The sequence below is a fragment of the Gouania willdenowi genome, chromosome 14, assembly GCF_900634775.1.
Source record: "Gouania willdenowi chromosome 14, fGouWil2.1, whole genome shotgun sequence".
Classification (NCBI taxonomy): Eukaryota; Metazoa; Chordata; class Actinopteri; order Blenniiformes; family Gobiesocidae; genus Gouania; species Gouania willdenowi.
The window spans coordinates 18,546,500-18,561,393 of NC_041057.1; the positions used below are offsets into that span (position 1 = coordinate 18,546,500).

The 14,894-nt window shown below is 37.5% G+C and overlaps 2 protein-coding genes across 9 annotated transcripts in view; both read left to right on the forward strand.

The window, feature by feature from the left end:
* Nucleotides 1-7,965, forward strand: part of npas2 (neuronal PAS domain protein 2) — a 59,782-nt gene extending 51,817 nt beyond the window's left edge. For 7 of the 8 annotated variants that reach the window (XM_028466523.1, XM_028466525.1, XM_028466522.1 and 4 more), the window contains 5 exons: nucleotides 404-604; nucleotides 837-1,021; nucleotides 2,566-2,658; nucleotides 4,306-4,516; nucleotides 6,036-6,287. In XM_028466523.1, coding sequence (XP_028322324.1) covers nucleotides 404-604; nucleotides 837-1,021; nucleotides 2,566-2,658; nucleotides 4,306-4,516; nucleotides 6,036-6,287 — 942 coding nt within the window. Of the gene's footprint in view, nucleotides 1-403; nucleotides 605-836; nucleotides 1,022-2,565; nucleotides 2,659-4,305; nucleotides 4,517-6,035 lie in introns of all 8 variants that reach the window. The other variant, XM_028466527.1, reaches the window with a different exon arrangement.
* A 3,353-nt stretch (nucleotides 7,966-11,318) lies between these two features.
* LOC114475583 (polyubiquitin-B) lies at nucleotides 11,319-14,110 on the forward strand. Its single transcript, XM_028466530.1, has 2 exons — nucleotides 11,319-11,469; nucleotides 13,348-14,110. Exon 2 carries the CDS (start codon nucleotides 13,356-13,358, stop codon nucleotides 14,043-14,045), a length of 690 nt encoding a protein of 229 aa, XP_028322331.1. The 5' UTR covers nucleotides 11,319-11,469; nucleotides 13,348-13,355; the 3' UTR covers nucleotides 14,046-14,110.
* Nucleotides 14,111-14,894: the final 784 nt, after the last annotated feature.

Here is a 14,894-nt window from a genome sequence, read left to right on the forward strand (position 1 = left end):
TTAAATGCCATTACTCTAATGCAAGAATGAAAACTAAAGCTAAGAATTGATTTCAAATGTAATTATTAACAAGAAACCTGCATGTACTGTACATTCTACAAAGTCCTTGACCAACGGCAGTTATCACAAGTGAAGAAGTAAAAGAGCCATCTTTGACTGTCTTTACTTAAAGTAGTGCAGAAAATCCTTCATTGTGTCATGTTAAAAAGTTGAATAAAATACAAAACAATTTCCAAAATTTCAACAATTACCCAAAGACCTTGCCTTACATTCAAGTAGGGTTAGGTCAAGGTCAGTCTTTTATGGCTCAGGGGAGCTAGCTTATCGTCATCATCTATAGCAGCAAATGGAAATAGCCTTTTTGTTTCATGAAATGCTTGTGTTTTGTTTCTGTGTTTTTCAGATGTTGCTACAGCAGCCGATCCACAATGACTTTGGCCAGGCCCAGCAGCAGCCTCAGCAACAGGGCCCGGGGAGGCCGGTTCACCAGAGTCAATCAGGAGTGATCAGGCAGCTCGCGGGTCCCTCCAAAATGCCGGCCTGTGGCGCTCATAGTTCATCCCCTCACTCAATGATGAGAGAGAATAACTCCCCATCAACGCAGGTGAGGAGACGGAAACCACACGGCTGTTTAGAAAACAAAACAATCATTTGATTACATGTTGTTTTTAGGCAGTGGCTATCCATACAGTTGCTGTATCAATATACCGACATTCTATTCGTACGCAGCGCCCTTATTTGACCAGCACCGGGGGTTGCCCGTACGACAACCGTACAATTAGACACTTTCTTGTTTTTAAGGTATTTCATATTTGTGTTTCCTCTGTCCTTTGAAGGTTCAGCAGAGGATTGCACATAGCGGGCAGGCCCAGGCTGTGAGCCTACCTGTACAGACCAACACCAGTCTGACCATGCCCTTCTACAGTAACCCCATGATGTTCTCTCAGAACAACGCCAAGCCTCAGCACGACGCAAACCAAAGATCCACAGACAGCCAGTTTAACCAAGACGGACAACTACGGTGAGAACCCAGAGAGAACCTGGATGACTGTTACATGTTTACGTCAAACATCAGTCATCGTCACATTTAGGCATCTTTGACTTTACTTCTACCTGACATACATGTGTTTGGACTCTGGACGTGCAGAAAATGCAAGCGGGCACAGAGAGAACATGCAAACCCCACACAGACATTTTTTTACCCCATTCTAGCTCCTTGCCGTGAGGCAGAAGTGCTTATTATTTTTATCACACCACCATGCTGCCCCTAACACAGTGTTTTTCAACCTTGGGGTCATGAACCCCAGGTGGGGTCGCCTGGAATTTAAATGGGGTCACATAAAATATCTAGTAATTGATCATTATTATTTAGTAATTATTATGGTAACACTATATATTAGGGAATGCCCATTAACCATTAGTTAGTTACGTATTAGCATGCAAATTAGTAACATATTGACTCTTAATTCGTCATTATTAAGTACTTACTCATTAATTAAGAGTTTTCCCTCAATAATCTCAGAATTAATACTTATTAGTAGTAAGTAAGGAAGTTGTTGTATATTAATTAGGGTTAGGATTAACATTAACCCTGTTTGGACTGTGAGACTAAGGCATTAATAAGTACTTAATAATGACTAATTAATACACAATCTTAAACTTTAAATTTTATACTCGATTCCAAAAGATTTGTGAGGCAGTCGGAGGCAATCTATAAAATGATTATTATTAAGGTTTGGGCTATAGAAACATAAAAAACTTGTCAGCCAACATGGCCTTCATCAGGGCAGGTACTATTTCATACTATTTTTAAAATATAAATAAATGAATAAATGCAGTAAAATAAATCTCTGCATCTTGTCACTTTGTACACTCATCCTGGCTACTCTGTATTGGACACACAATATCACAAACATGATCAAAAACTAATTTTAAAAGAAGGAAAAAATGATTTGGGGTCACCAGAAATTTGTGATATCACAAAAAAAGGGTTGGGAACCAATGCCCTAACATGTAGGTAAATTCAGATAAACTGTCAGATATGTATTAAATCCATCTCGCCTCTGATGTGCAAATCTAAACTTTTGTTTACGACACGTGTCAAACTCAAGGCCCGGGGGCCAAATCCGGCCCTTCAGGGCATCCAATTTGACAGAGAAAACATGAATCATTGTGTAAAATACATAGTTCAATCCATGCGATATTTCTCAAATTATTCCACAAAATCTGCCCAAATTAAATACAAATTGGTCAAAAAAATGCAACAAATCAAATGATATTTAAGTATATATCACTTATTGCTTAGATATTGTTGACGCCTTCCATACTTTGTGTGTAATTTATAACTGGAAGTGCAAATTAATGTTGAAATTGTTGGTTTTCCTGCCTAAAACCTGAACTGGTCCGTATTTGGCCCCTGAACTAAAATGAGTTTGACACCCCTGAGTTACGGTATTGTAGATGACTTTGTTTATAATCTGCTCCTTTCAAAACTAATGATTGTAAAGCAGTGTTTGATGTCAGCTCACGTTGTTTTGGCTAAAAGTCTTTGTCTCTTTATTGCAGAATGCTCCTCAACCAACCAATGCAGACGCTGGTTCCCACAAGCAGTGTCACCACACAGCCTTCCCAGTGCAACATGGGCATCTCCCAAACCATGTAAGTCACTCCTGGACACACACAAGATGCATTTCCATTACCCTTGGAAATGCAGAAAATCTAAATAACTAAATAAAAACACCTGAATTTGGGGAAAAAAAACATTTAAACATTGGTTAAAAAAAAAAGTACTTTTTTTTTAATCTATTTGTCCTTCTCTTGTTTGAACTACGTCACTCGTGACGTGAGCGTCGGTGCCCAGCCTATACGCAGACTAAGTGGCTGCTTAGGGCCCCCCAACCTGGCAACCCCACTTGCATGTTACTGGTACTGCTGTGCATTGTGCGCATCACAACTGCAGGGCGCATTTCCAGTAATCTATCCAGCCATGCATTTGTTTGTAATTACAAACTGGCAACCTAGAGAGTGACGTTGGACCTGACCTTGCCACGAGTGGTCAGCTCATTGTAAGGAAGTAGCGTGGAAGAAAATGCCTGATACAAACAACAGCACTCGTCATGTCGAAGATAATTCATCCTTCCAGAATTGTAGGTGGCGGGCAGAATTGCCTACTACTCTTAAACATGTTCATAAATGATTCCTTGCCCTTTTAGCAGTAAAAGAATATCTGTAATATTGTGTCAATATCTGTAAAAGTCACATTTTTCTATTAGCTCTGTCTGCTAGCATAGCATCTCTTCTTCACTGCTAGAATATCTGCATGCCAACCGACCACTGGGTTACCAGCGCCCTCTGCTGGTCCAAACATATATTTTGTGTAAATACAGTGCAATGACTGTTTTTTTTTAAAGTCCAATTGTTAAGGTACAAAATACATTTTCAGTTGCACTTTTAAAAAGAAAAGGAACTATTATGCAATTTTGCATAGTTTACTGTAGAGCCATAATTTAAATTAATCGGCTTCTTCTTCGTTTGTATTATTCCTTTATTTATTTCATTCAGGATTTATTTTTTGATAAATTGTATTGTTTTGACTAGTTTATCAAGGGATTCTTTTGACAATGAAAGATAAAGGAAAATAGTACAGTATTTTCTAGTTTTTTCCGAAAAAAATAAAGGAATATTTTTCAGTCATCATTTGTCTACAGAATCGTATCGTGAACCCAGTATTGTGAATCGAATCCTATCGGAAGTTGAGTGAATTGTTACATCCCTAGTGATCACTATTTTGGTTGCCATCGGCAATATTCAAATTTAAAGTATGGGCTCTGCACTCTGTAATAATGTATTTATTTTGTTAGCCATTTTAAATTCTTGGGTTAATTTTTCATTCATAATTTTTTTAGTATAATTCTAATTTAAAGCTTCATTTGGCACTGTAAACTGTACACATGGTGTTTGTTTTAAAGTAGTGTAATAAAAACAGTTTTTTTCCCCAAACGTTATATATAATAAATATGAATAAATAATTGTGATTATAATCGTGATTACAATATTGATCAAAATAATCATGATTGTCATTTTGGCCATAATCGTGCAGCCCTATAAGGAGTTTTGGAGCATCCATCAAAGTCTTACTGGACGAGATTTCACAGGAGTTACAAAGCTTCCAAAACAACGTTCAAAGCGCAATTAAACGTTGTCGCTTTTATTTTGCTAACTACTGTGATGGAAACCCAGCTCTATCCTGTGTCGCCATGTGTTCCTGTGGCGTGGGGTTAATTAAGCACGGGTTCTTGTGTGCAGATACACGTTGGACCAGCAGATCCTCGCCCCTTCGTTCTCCATGCAACAGGTCAACTGCAACGCTGTGCTCGTGCCGTCTCCGGTCATCACGTCGCCAGTCATGATCCCACACAACAGCTTCATCACCCACCAGGCCCAGTCGTCCTACAACGCTCAGCCTCAGGCCTCCCAGCACTCCTTACAGCTCCAGCAGCCCCAGCAGTTCTTTCAGGTGCGACAGGTTAATAATCCTCATTGTTTCCCATGAAGAGCAGAACCCAAGTTCTGCTTAGAATAGATTCTTTCAACTTATTCCTTTCACATTGGTGAATAGTTCTGCTCATTACTTTCAGCTTTATTGTTAAATGATTTATGTGCTCAGGGGTTATTATTACACTGCATTTGAATACCTTGTTGCCACAGCAACAAGCGGCTGAGCATACTCACACAGGCTCCCGTCTAAAAGCTCAGCTGTGTAGAAGCAGAAAGTTTTAGTTGGTTTTCAAAGGCTTCAATGTGTTGAAACATTCTGAAACAGAGTACTCCTGTTTACAAAACAACTCAATATCTACTTGTGAAATATGTTTTAGTAATTGCCAGTAAAATATCCAATAATACATTTTCCTCGAGATAAAATCAAATAATTAAAATGTGTCTTTAAGAAGATATTAGCTAGAAGTCGAGACAGGTGACTTCCTTATAAAGTCAACCGTTGTTTTTTCAGTTTAGATTAAAAGATAAATAAGTTTCATTTGATGTGCAAATAATTTGAGTTATTTTGATGACTGAAATATTTTCAGTCTTTAAATTAGATTTAAAGTTACATTCAAGCATTAACGCATGTTTGAAATATGTTTCTGAAATGCAGTTTGCAATTTTTTGTTAAATTGTTTAAAAGTCATATTTTTCAGACCTTGCACCTAATTAAAGCTGCTGGAGACGATATTTTTTAAAAATCAGGTGAATCCAAAGTGGAGGCTTCACAGGTCAATAAATCAAAGATTGAAAAAGCTTGTTTAGATCTCCACTGTAAATACATTACAGAAAAGATTTTGGGCATTGCATTGTGGGATGTGGAGTCCTGTAGACAGATGATAATAATGGTTTGGATTTACTGTATATAGTGCTTTTTTCAAGGAGACTCAAAGCGCGTTACAGAAACCATTATTCATTCACACCAGTCACTCACACAGTCATACCGGTGGTGGTAAGCTACAATGTAGCTACAATGTAGCTACAGCTGACCACCACCAACATTCTTACACAATTCATACCCATTCATACAAGGCAATGTGGGTAAAGTGTGCCTTGCCCATGGACACAATGACTCGGATAAAGCAGGATTCGAACCCCTAACCCTTCGGTTACTGGACGACCCACTCTACCACTGAGTGGGTCGTCGGCCCAGCAATCGTGGTCGGCCCAGCAATCACAGTAAGACTGAAGTAAAAATACTTCTTTTGGACTACGCATCCCACAATGCAATGTGCAGTTTTTCAAAACAAACTTTTGAGGGACAATTTTAATCTTTTACATCTTTTTTTTGAGCAAATAGCATCTCCAGCATCTTTAATGTTGTTTCTGACCAATCAATAAAACTACAAGTGGTCCCCAGCTTGAGTTTAAAGCTCCTGCTACAATGGAAGCTATTTTAATTAATTAACTTTTAAAATGTCACGTCACTAATTGCATTTCTTTCAAACAAAAAGAATCTTCCCTGATGAAATCCCATTCCCTCTTGGTGTCCACAGATGACTCGACTGGTCCATGGTGGATCGACTCCAGCCTTCTTACACACCACCAACGTCCCTCAGCAGGGCTCAGTGGGATACATTCAGCAGTCACAGACGCAGCAGCAGCAGCAGCAGCAGCAACAGCAACAGCAACAACAACAACAACAACAACAACAACAACAACAGCAACAACAACAACAAAGACAATATCAACATTCCCAAAACCAGACTGGCAGTATTTCAGACTTCAGAAATATGCTGACTCGGTAGCGCCGTGGACGATATGAAGCGCAGGGACCCACCTCTGTGATGCAACGGCATCGAGGGCGACACGTCGCATCTTTTTGGAAGTAGATGTCAAACGTCTGCAGCGAGGACCTCGGAGCTGCTGGTGGTTTAGGGTACTGTGAAGCTGCCTGTACAGAAGACGCCCACTTGTAGGTTCATAGGCGTGAAAAACCACAAGCGGAGGCTAGAAGGTGCTACGTGGTCGTCACAGTCACCTGCTTCTAAAACTGCTGGAACAAGTGGATCATTGGATCCTTTTGAGATGACAATTCCACATGTGCACGTGTGGATGTTTTTGTCTGAACTCGTTTTGCTTTTTCAGTGTCTGTTTGCACTTTGGTACCGATTCTGACCTAAAAGTAGAATATTTATTATTTCTTTTGCCTGTGAATTCATGTCTTCTGTTGTCCACTATTTTTGAATTATTAGTGGGATATAATTTCAACTTTACTAGATTTCTAAATGAAACAAGAACATCTCTAGGATTTTAATCTCCTTCTCTTAAAGAGGTTCATCGACAGGACTTTAAAATTTCTATGGACAAACATCCAATCGCTCCCTAATCAATGATTTAGTAGAAATACATTGATGGAGGAGGTGCTTTAATGTGCATCATTACTGAGAAAGTAAAAAAAACCATATCACAAACCAGCGTTGGTAGAGATTAGTGTGAAACACGTGGAAGTGCAGAACGTACTAAGAAAGTCTCTCTAGATTTTTAAAGCCTCAATCTGGTAGTGACGAAGGTGTGCTGCAACGGTCCCAACAAACACGTCTCCGTTAACCAGCACAGAGCTCATCTGAGCGCGTGCGTCAAGGGATAAACAAAGCTGCCAGAGGAGGAGGAGTTAAATGTGCCTTTAATCATGGTGCATCCATGAAATGGTCTGATAGATTACGGCTTTAAAAATCCAGCTCAGGTGTGTTTGGAATACAAAGTTCTATTTTCATACAATTTTAAGTTATTATTTTCCTCATCAGATATAGAAAAAAAAATACATCTAGATTTTATACTGGGAGTATTACAAAATATTGTATATACATATACACACACATAATCTATAGGTTAATTTTCACAAACCTAACCTCTTTCTACTACGATGTCACCTAAAACAAAAGAATAATGTAGAAGCTTTCCCCAAAAAGCAGTATACAGAACATTTTCTGCCTATTGTTAAATATAAATGTGCTTTTTTTTTACACAAAAGTATGTATTTTATTTACCTGAAATGTATGTTTATTAAGATTATCCGTCTACTTATTATCCGTGAAAATGCATGTGAATCCCAGAACGTATTCACTATTTATTTATTTTGTAAAACAACAAGTCACGAAAACAAATTGACTACAGCCGTGTGAGCTTGTCCACAAGTGTCCTACAGCAAATGCATTTAAAATGTGAAAGTTGTGGCATTCATTTTGCACAAAGTCCGATAACATATTTAGAAATATTACGGATGATGTTTTTCAATTATTAGGATTATTATTATCTATGCCAGTCACCCCCAACAGAAAACCCTATGATACAGTATGTAAGCCACCTGATTTAATTGGGTCATTTTTGATTGGCTAATCAACCATCTTTTACTTTGATTTCCGACAGTGGCGCCCCCAGGAATACTGTGGCTAATGTAGGAAGAACACAAGCAAAAAAAAAAAACAAAAAACTAGCTTGGCTGCCTCAAATGTAAGAAAATGCAAACCTGTGTATTGAATTACTGTAACTTATGATATGGTTATGTGTTTTTTTGTTTGTTTTAGGGACACAAATTTATTTGCTTTTAATAAATAAATAAAAGTGTTAGAAAGTATACCACTAGCAACTACCTCTAGGTGGTGTATTGATGCTTCTATAAGAAATAAATAAATAGCAGCAGGTGCCAACACAACAGTAGTAAAGGAGCCACTGAGCAGTGTTGCAAATTCTACCTTTTTCGAGATACATTTGTAATTTGGTAGCACTGCAGATGTAATGGGATTCTGCTGGCTGGAGGACAATCTTTTCCCATTGTGTGGAATGAAAACACACTGTTTTTTTTTTTTTTTTTGACAATCGCAGATGTTCACTGTGCCCCCTCTGACTTTAAACATGTGCTTAAAAACCACTGGGGATCAGGATCAGCACTTTTACTGCTCGATTTGTGCGAAAACTTGAAGGGAAAAAAAAAACCCAATTCATCACCATATAATGAAGTTTGGGTGCAGTTCATAGTGGTTGGCATGACGCTGCACTTTCAATGTGCATTCAGTCAGTGTACTTTCTCACAGATCTATGTGCAATGTCAGTTTGAAGAAGATGTTGATTTTAGTTGCTATTCTTCGACCTGTTTCAGCACAGATGTATATAATATAAAGGTGTTATTAAAAAAAAAAAAAAAACGATTTAACAATTTTTAAAAGATGGAAAGTATTTAATTCAAATAAAACCATTCCAACATTACTTGATATCTACAGTTTAGTTGGTAACGCTGTAAAGGAGAAGAAGCGGGAATACATTTATTTTATATTTTTAAATCAGTAATTTATCCCAAATTAAAACAAAGCGACAAGGAAAGTGCCAATTTCTCATTTATTTTTGTGTATTAAAAAAAAGTCAAATCTTCCCATAATCGTTCAGTTCCGCCAGCAGGTCTCAGGTGCCATAGACAACCATGTTAAAGTTGTTTTTTTAATGGGCTTAAACATATTTTATAAAGAATAAATTTTAAAAAATCACATTTTGACTAATATGTCAAGAAAGAGGTAATTTTCTTATTTGAAGTACATTTTTCAGATCTTAGTACATGTAATTTAAAAAAAAAAAAAGACCTGTTGTAGGTTTTCTGCCTTGCAAAAAGGGTCGAGGGAAAGTTTGCCTGTTTGCTATGAATGTATGATGGTTCCTGGAGAGGTTTTTTTTTTTTTTTTTTTCCAGTGTGTTTTGTTTCATGTAAGTTGTAAATATGTCAGTTTTCATTTGTAGTCGATGCATCGTTACGGTTATGGTTCGACCCTCGGAGTTTTTCTCTCTCATTGTGTCTGGTGTTTTTTTTTTTGTTTTGTTTTTTTCTCAGATGTCTGAGTTGTACAATGATGACTGACACCTTCTCTGTGTGTGTGCGCGTGTGTGTGCGCGCGCGTGTGTGTGCGTGTGTGGTCAGATCCATTCTGTCTGTGTAGGATTTGCCAGGACTTGAACAAAACCCTGGTATTCAGCCATTTCTGCCGTTTCAGTGCAGTAACGCAAACATTGAATATACTGTAAAATAGAATGTAAAAAGAACAACCAACCATTAGTTGTTTATTTTATATGTCTAATAGATTACATATGTATGTTACATGATTTTAAAAAAATTAAAGTAATTTTGTTACAGATAATGAAGTGTCTTATTAGAGGAGTCGGTGTTAAAGTTGGTGTTGCACAGTGGCTTGATTTCTTTGTGTATTTACCATCAAAAGAAGCTTTAAAAATATTGTAAACTTTGTTTTGAAAAGAAATTAAATCCAGTTTACATTCTAAAATATATTGATACTAATTATGATATATTGATTATTTATAAATCAAGCTGAGTATTGTGGAATTTTTTGAAAAATAAATATTTTTAAACATACGTGTTGTCATTATGCATCAACAAAGCACATAAATGTATTCACACTTTGAACCTGTTTCATTGATCATTTAGGACTAAATTGGAAATTAGATCCTGATTCAGGTAAGAGAGTGTGAACCAACCTAAATAAGAGGACAGGTCTGCAGTCCATGATAACTCTGTAGCTTCTAATATTCTGGCCCCTAGAGGTGAATTAACTGATGCGTCTTGTGTCTATATTTGTCGAATTATTTGGAATAATATCATCAGGATCATTTAAATTAGGTTATTTTATATTAAGTTGATCAAAATTTAGTAAACCTGCTCAGATTCAGTAAACCATTGATCCCTGGGGGGAAGTTGGTTGACTTTAATGTTGCTGTCATTCATACATATACTTTATAAAAGGCATATGATTATATATATATATGATTATAGCAGTAAGAATAATCCATGTCAGTACAATCTATAACTACCTTTCAATTGGGCTTTACACATGGTTTTAAATTACACTTTTATTTTGACATTCAATTCTGTTTAACTGTTTTTTGTTTTTTTTTTGTTTGTTTGTTTTTTTTTAAATTATTATTCACTGTGTTTACTCACAGTTGAAAACCAATATTTTTTGAAAAAAATTGATAAAATTTGGACATCACGACAGAAAGAGGTATTTCTCAACCTCAAGTAGAATTATTCATCGCCTTCCTCGAGCGGTGCGTCAACAGGGCGGCCATCTTGGAAAGGTGGCAATCGCTCCTACAATGCCTTACATAGATAGCTGGATAGATTGATAGATATACATGTGCTCAGGTTTGTATTCACAACATTGTTTAAGGCTATACATTGCATTTGGAAATTATTATTATTATTATTGTACAATTGTACTACTACTACTGTATTATTGTTATTGCTATTCTATAATTGTCATTATATTCTCATATTATTGTATAGTTTATCATTATTAATACTATATATTATAGTTGATGGTATTCTCATTGTATATTGTTATTATTATATTCTTATATTACATTATTATCATTAATAAATATGGTTTATTATTAATATTACAGTTTTTATTATTGTATTATAGTTATTGGATTTTTCTTCTTCTTCTTCTTCTTCTTCTTCTTCTTCTTCTTCTTCTTATTATTATTATTATTATTATTATTATTATTATTATTATTATTATTATTATTATTATTATTATTATTATTGTTGTTGTTGTTGTTGCCAAAGAAGTGAAATATTCAAGGATGTGGGTGTGGAGATTAAGTGTTGAGTGGTAAAACCAGCATATTAAATATATCCAAGCACCTTGTATCATAGCTATATCTGTGACATTTATTTATTTATTTATTTATTTTAAATTAACAGTTTGTAAATCAGTTCAAAATTCAACGAATAATTCTACTTGGAGAAATATCTCTTTCTGTCGTAATGTCCATGCACCGCTGCCTCCACCGGCGCTGTGACGTGTCCCTCCACAGTCGACGCGGCGTCTACGTATATATATGTCTATGACTCAGCACATATCACTAGCTATCGGTGAGGAAGGAGTATCAGCAGCACTTCACAGGACACAGCCGCCCACAATTGTATGTATTATCTTTTTAAAAGAAATATGTAAATACACATTTGAATACTATAAGTATCTTATCCTTAAGTTGTCTTCCATGTACCTTTAGACCGTTTAAAAGCTGGTTAACGTCGACAAAATGACAGGAGCGCAACTCAGTTAGCATTAGCAATGTTGAACCACTTTGACAGGATAATGTATTTGAACTACGTTACAGTTATATACTTTGTCTACTCTTTTTGTCGAAATGCTTTGGAAACACTGTCATTGTGGTAAAGGAGCACACTGTTTGGTGTCGTGTTCTGGGTGTAACTGGGAAGAAAAAAGGCAAACAATGGCCTTGTTGTAAAATGGCGCTCGGCCTGGAATCACCGGCGACTTGCTAGCATGTTCATGTGGGAAGGAGGCAGCACTGGACATAACACATTAGTCTGTATATAATCTATGGATGTTTACATGTGACGGAAAGCTATTTTAGGTGCTTGATAACATTGACGGGGCAACTGTTCTGATGATGACTAAGGTGATCCTCATATGGGAAGATTAATAGGTAGCAAGACAATAGCCACATCTTATTTTCTGGTCAACTTACATAGTAGTACCAAATGTAACGGCTACAGGGAAAAGTTACATCCAGGAGTGTTCAACCAATACAATTAGGATGGTGGCTATTAATACGGAAACGTATGAATAGTCTACGGAGCGCCCCTCATTGGCCAGTTTAGGTGCCCTAACGCAGGAAACACCCTAAAATGTTTATTTTGTTGGTATATGTATTTTTAAAGTTGAAATTTGCCTTGTTAATTATGTTAAAATGAAAGAAAAAAAAATGACAAAAGCATGGTTTCGAACCCACGTTAGCGAAAGGAAAAATCTTTGAGTACGGCAACATATTGCCTGAAAGCAAAATCGTGTGTGTGACAGAGACTAAGGCAAGGCAAATTTATCTGTATATCGCATTTCATACACAAGGCAACTCAATGTGCTCTATATGATCAAAAAGTGCAACAGAAAACATTCAACAGCTTAAAATCAATAAGAACATTTATAATCATCAACAAACACATTACATCAACATGTCCAAAAATCCTCCCTCTCAATCATATGTAGTAGAGAAAAAATTGACTTTAACTTTGATTTAAAAATGTTCACATTAGATGCTGACTTCAGCTCTGATGGCAGTTTGTTCCACTTCTTTGCAGCATAACAACTAAACGCAGCATCACCATGTTTACTGTGAGCTCTGGGCTCCACTATCTGACCTGTTTCCATAGATCTGAGAGACCTGCTAAGAATGACAGTCACTACATTGCTTGTATTGAAGTAGATGACGCATGTAGGTGACTCCTGTAGTTGTCCATGCAGTGGTGTCTGCCATGCTGCCATCAGGGTGAAACAGTGTGCAGGTGTAGCAGAATAATGTATTAGCTGCTTCAGTCTCCGAGCCAGGTTTTCCACTCGTACCGCGACTAGCTTCATACCTAACGTGAGCTATGCCGGCTATGCTCACATGAGTCACATTAGGTATGACAAAAGCACATTAGGGCGAGGCCTCCCAGAACCCATAAGGAATGCATTGTAACGACAGCGATAAGGGAAAAACTGATTTTATGTGTCTGAGAGCAATCTGGGTGATTTTCAATTTGACTGAGGTCGCCCTAAAGGGGTGGTACTTCATGGAGTGTAGCCCTGTGCTGATTAGACAATGACGGAGAGCAGCTCAAACTGTCTAGAACTGTCACAGCTCTGTAACACTGTGGAAGAATCTAATAGAAAAAAAATCTCTCCTTTTTCCTCTTTGGTGGGGCGTCGCCTCATCGCCCTTATGAAGAAACCGCCCGTGCTTGATAATTATCTTTACTAATAAGACAATCCTGTATTTCCATTTTCCCTACAGGTGCCAACATGCAGATCTTTGTTAAGACCCTCACTGGTAAGACCATCACCCTGGAGGTGGAGCCCAGTGACACCATTGAAAATGTCAAGGCAAAAATCCAGGACAAGGAGGGCATTCCCCCAGACCAGCAGAGGCTGATCTTTGCTGGAAAGCAGCTGGAAGATGGCCGCACCCTCTCTGACTACAACATCCAGAAGGAGTCCACCCTCCACCTTGTCCTGCGCCTGAGGGGTGGCATGCAGATCTTTGTCAAGACCCTCACTGGTAAAACCATCACCCTGGAGGTGGAAGCCAGTGACACCATTGAGAACGTGAAGGCCAAGATCCAGGACAAGGAGGGCATTCCCCCAGACCAGCAGAGGCTGATCTTTGCTGGAAAGCAGCTGGAAGATGGCCGTACCCTCTCCGACTATAACATCCAGAAGGAGTCCACCCTCCACCTTGTCCTCCGTCTCCGTGGTGGCATGCAGATTTTTGTTAAGACCCTCACTGGCAAGACCATCACCCTGGAGGTGGAGCCCAGTGACACCATTGAGAACGTGAAGGCCAAGATCCAGGACAAGGAGGGCATTCCCCCAGACCAGCAGAGGCTGATCTTTGCTGGAAAGCAGCTGGAAGATGGTCGCACCCTCTCTGACTACAACATCCAGAAGGAGTCCACCCTCCACCTTGTCCTCCGTCTCAGGGGTGGTCAATAAATCATTCAATGATATTTTAACTTGCTCTTATTTTAAAGTTCCCCAATAAAAGCTGAGCAAATTAAGCAAGTTGTTTCATTTTTTTAGCATAGGAAAATATTTGAAACCATGAATAAAAACTTCAGTGTTCAAGATCAAATTAAAACTTTTACTACCATATATTGTATTCTTGTACACACCATTAAATCAGTTGAACTCTATAGCTGAACAATACATAATTAGGGATGCACAAAAATGAAAATTTGAGGCCGAAGCTGAATAAAATATAAACACATGGCTGAATAACGAATAGGGTTAAGTTTTTCACTATTTTTCTTAATAGTGCATAAATAGGCTAGAATACATTTTTAAACATGTTTTTTAAAGAAAGTAAATGTTTATTGAATATTCTGACATTTTTTAGATATTCCAGTAGCCTTTGCTTTTTTTTAAAAAAAAAAAAAAAAAGCGCAACGAAGTTTTTCATTTATATTAGCCTTTCAAAAAAAACCAAAACATGCATTCCAAAAAATAAAGTGCATTAAAGGGGAGATATGTTGGAAAAAATATCACTTCATAATGGTTTTGATACAGTAATATACATCCCTTTAGCCTCATTCAGAGGGCCAAAGTAGAAAAAGTTCTGTTTTCTCCCTCCCTTGTTAATCCACATTTTGTAAAAAGTCAGCTCCAAATGGGCGAGTTGGATTTTGCCCACGTTGGCCGGTGACGTCACCTAACATGCCTCTTAGAATGTGAGCTCCTCCCTCTTCAACTACCTCACAGCTAACACACTGAGGTTTAATGTAGAATATATATAATGCTTTATTACCATATATGAAAATACAAACAGCACTACATTTTCTGCTG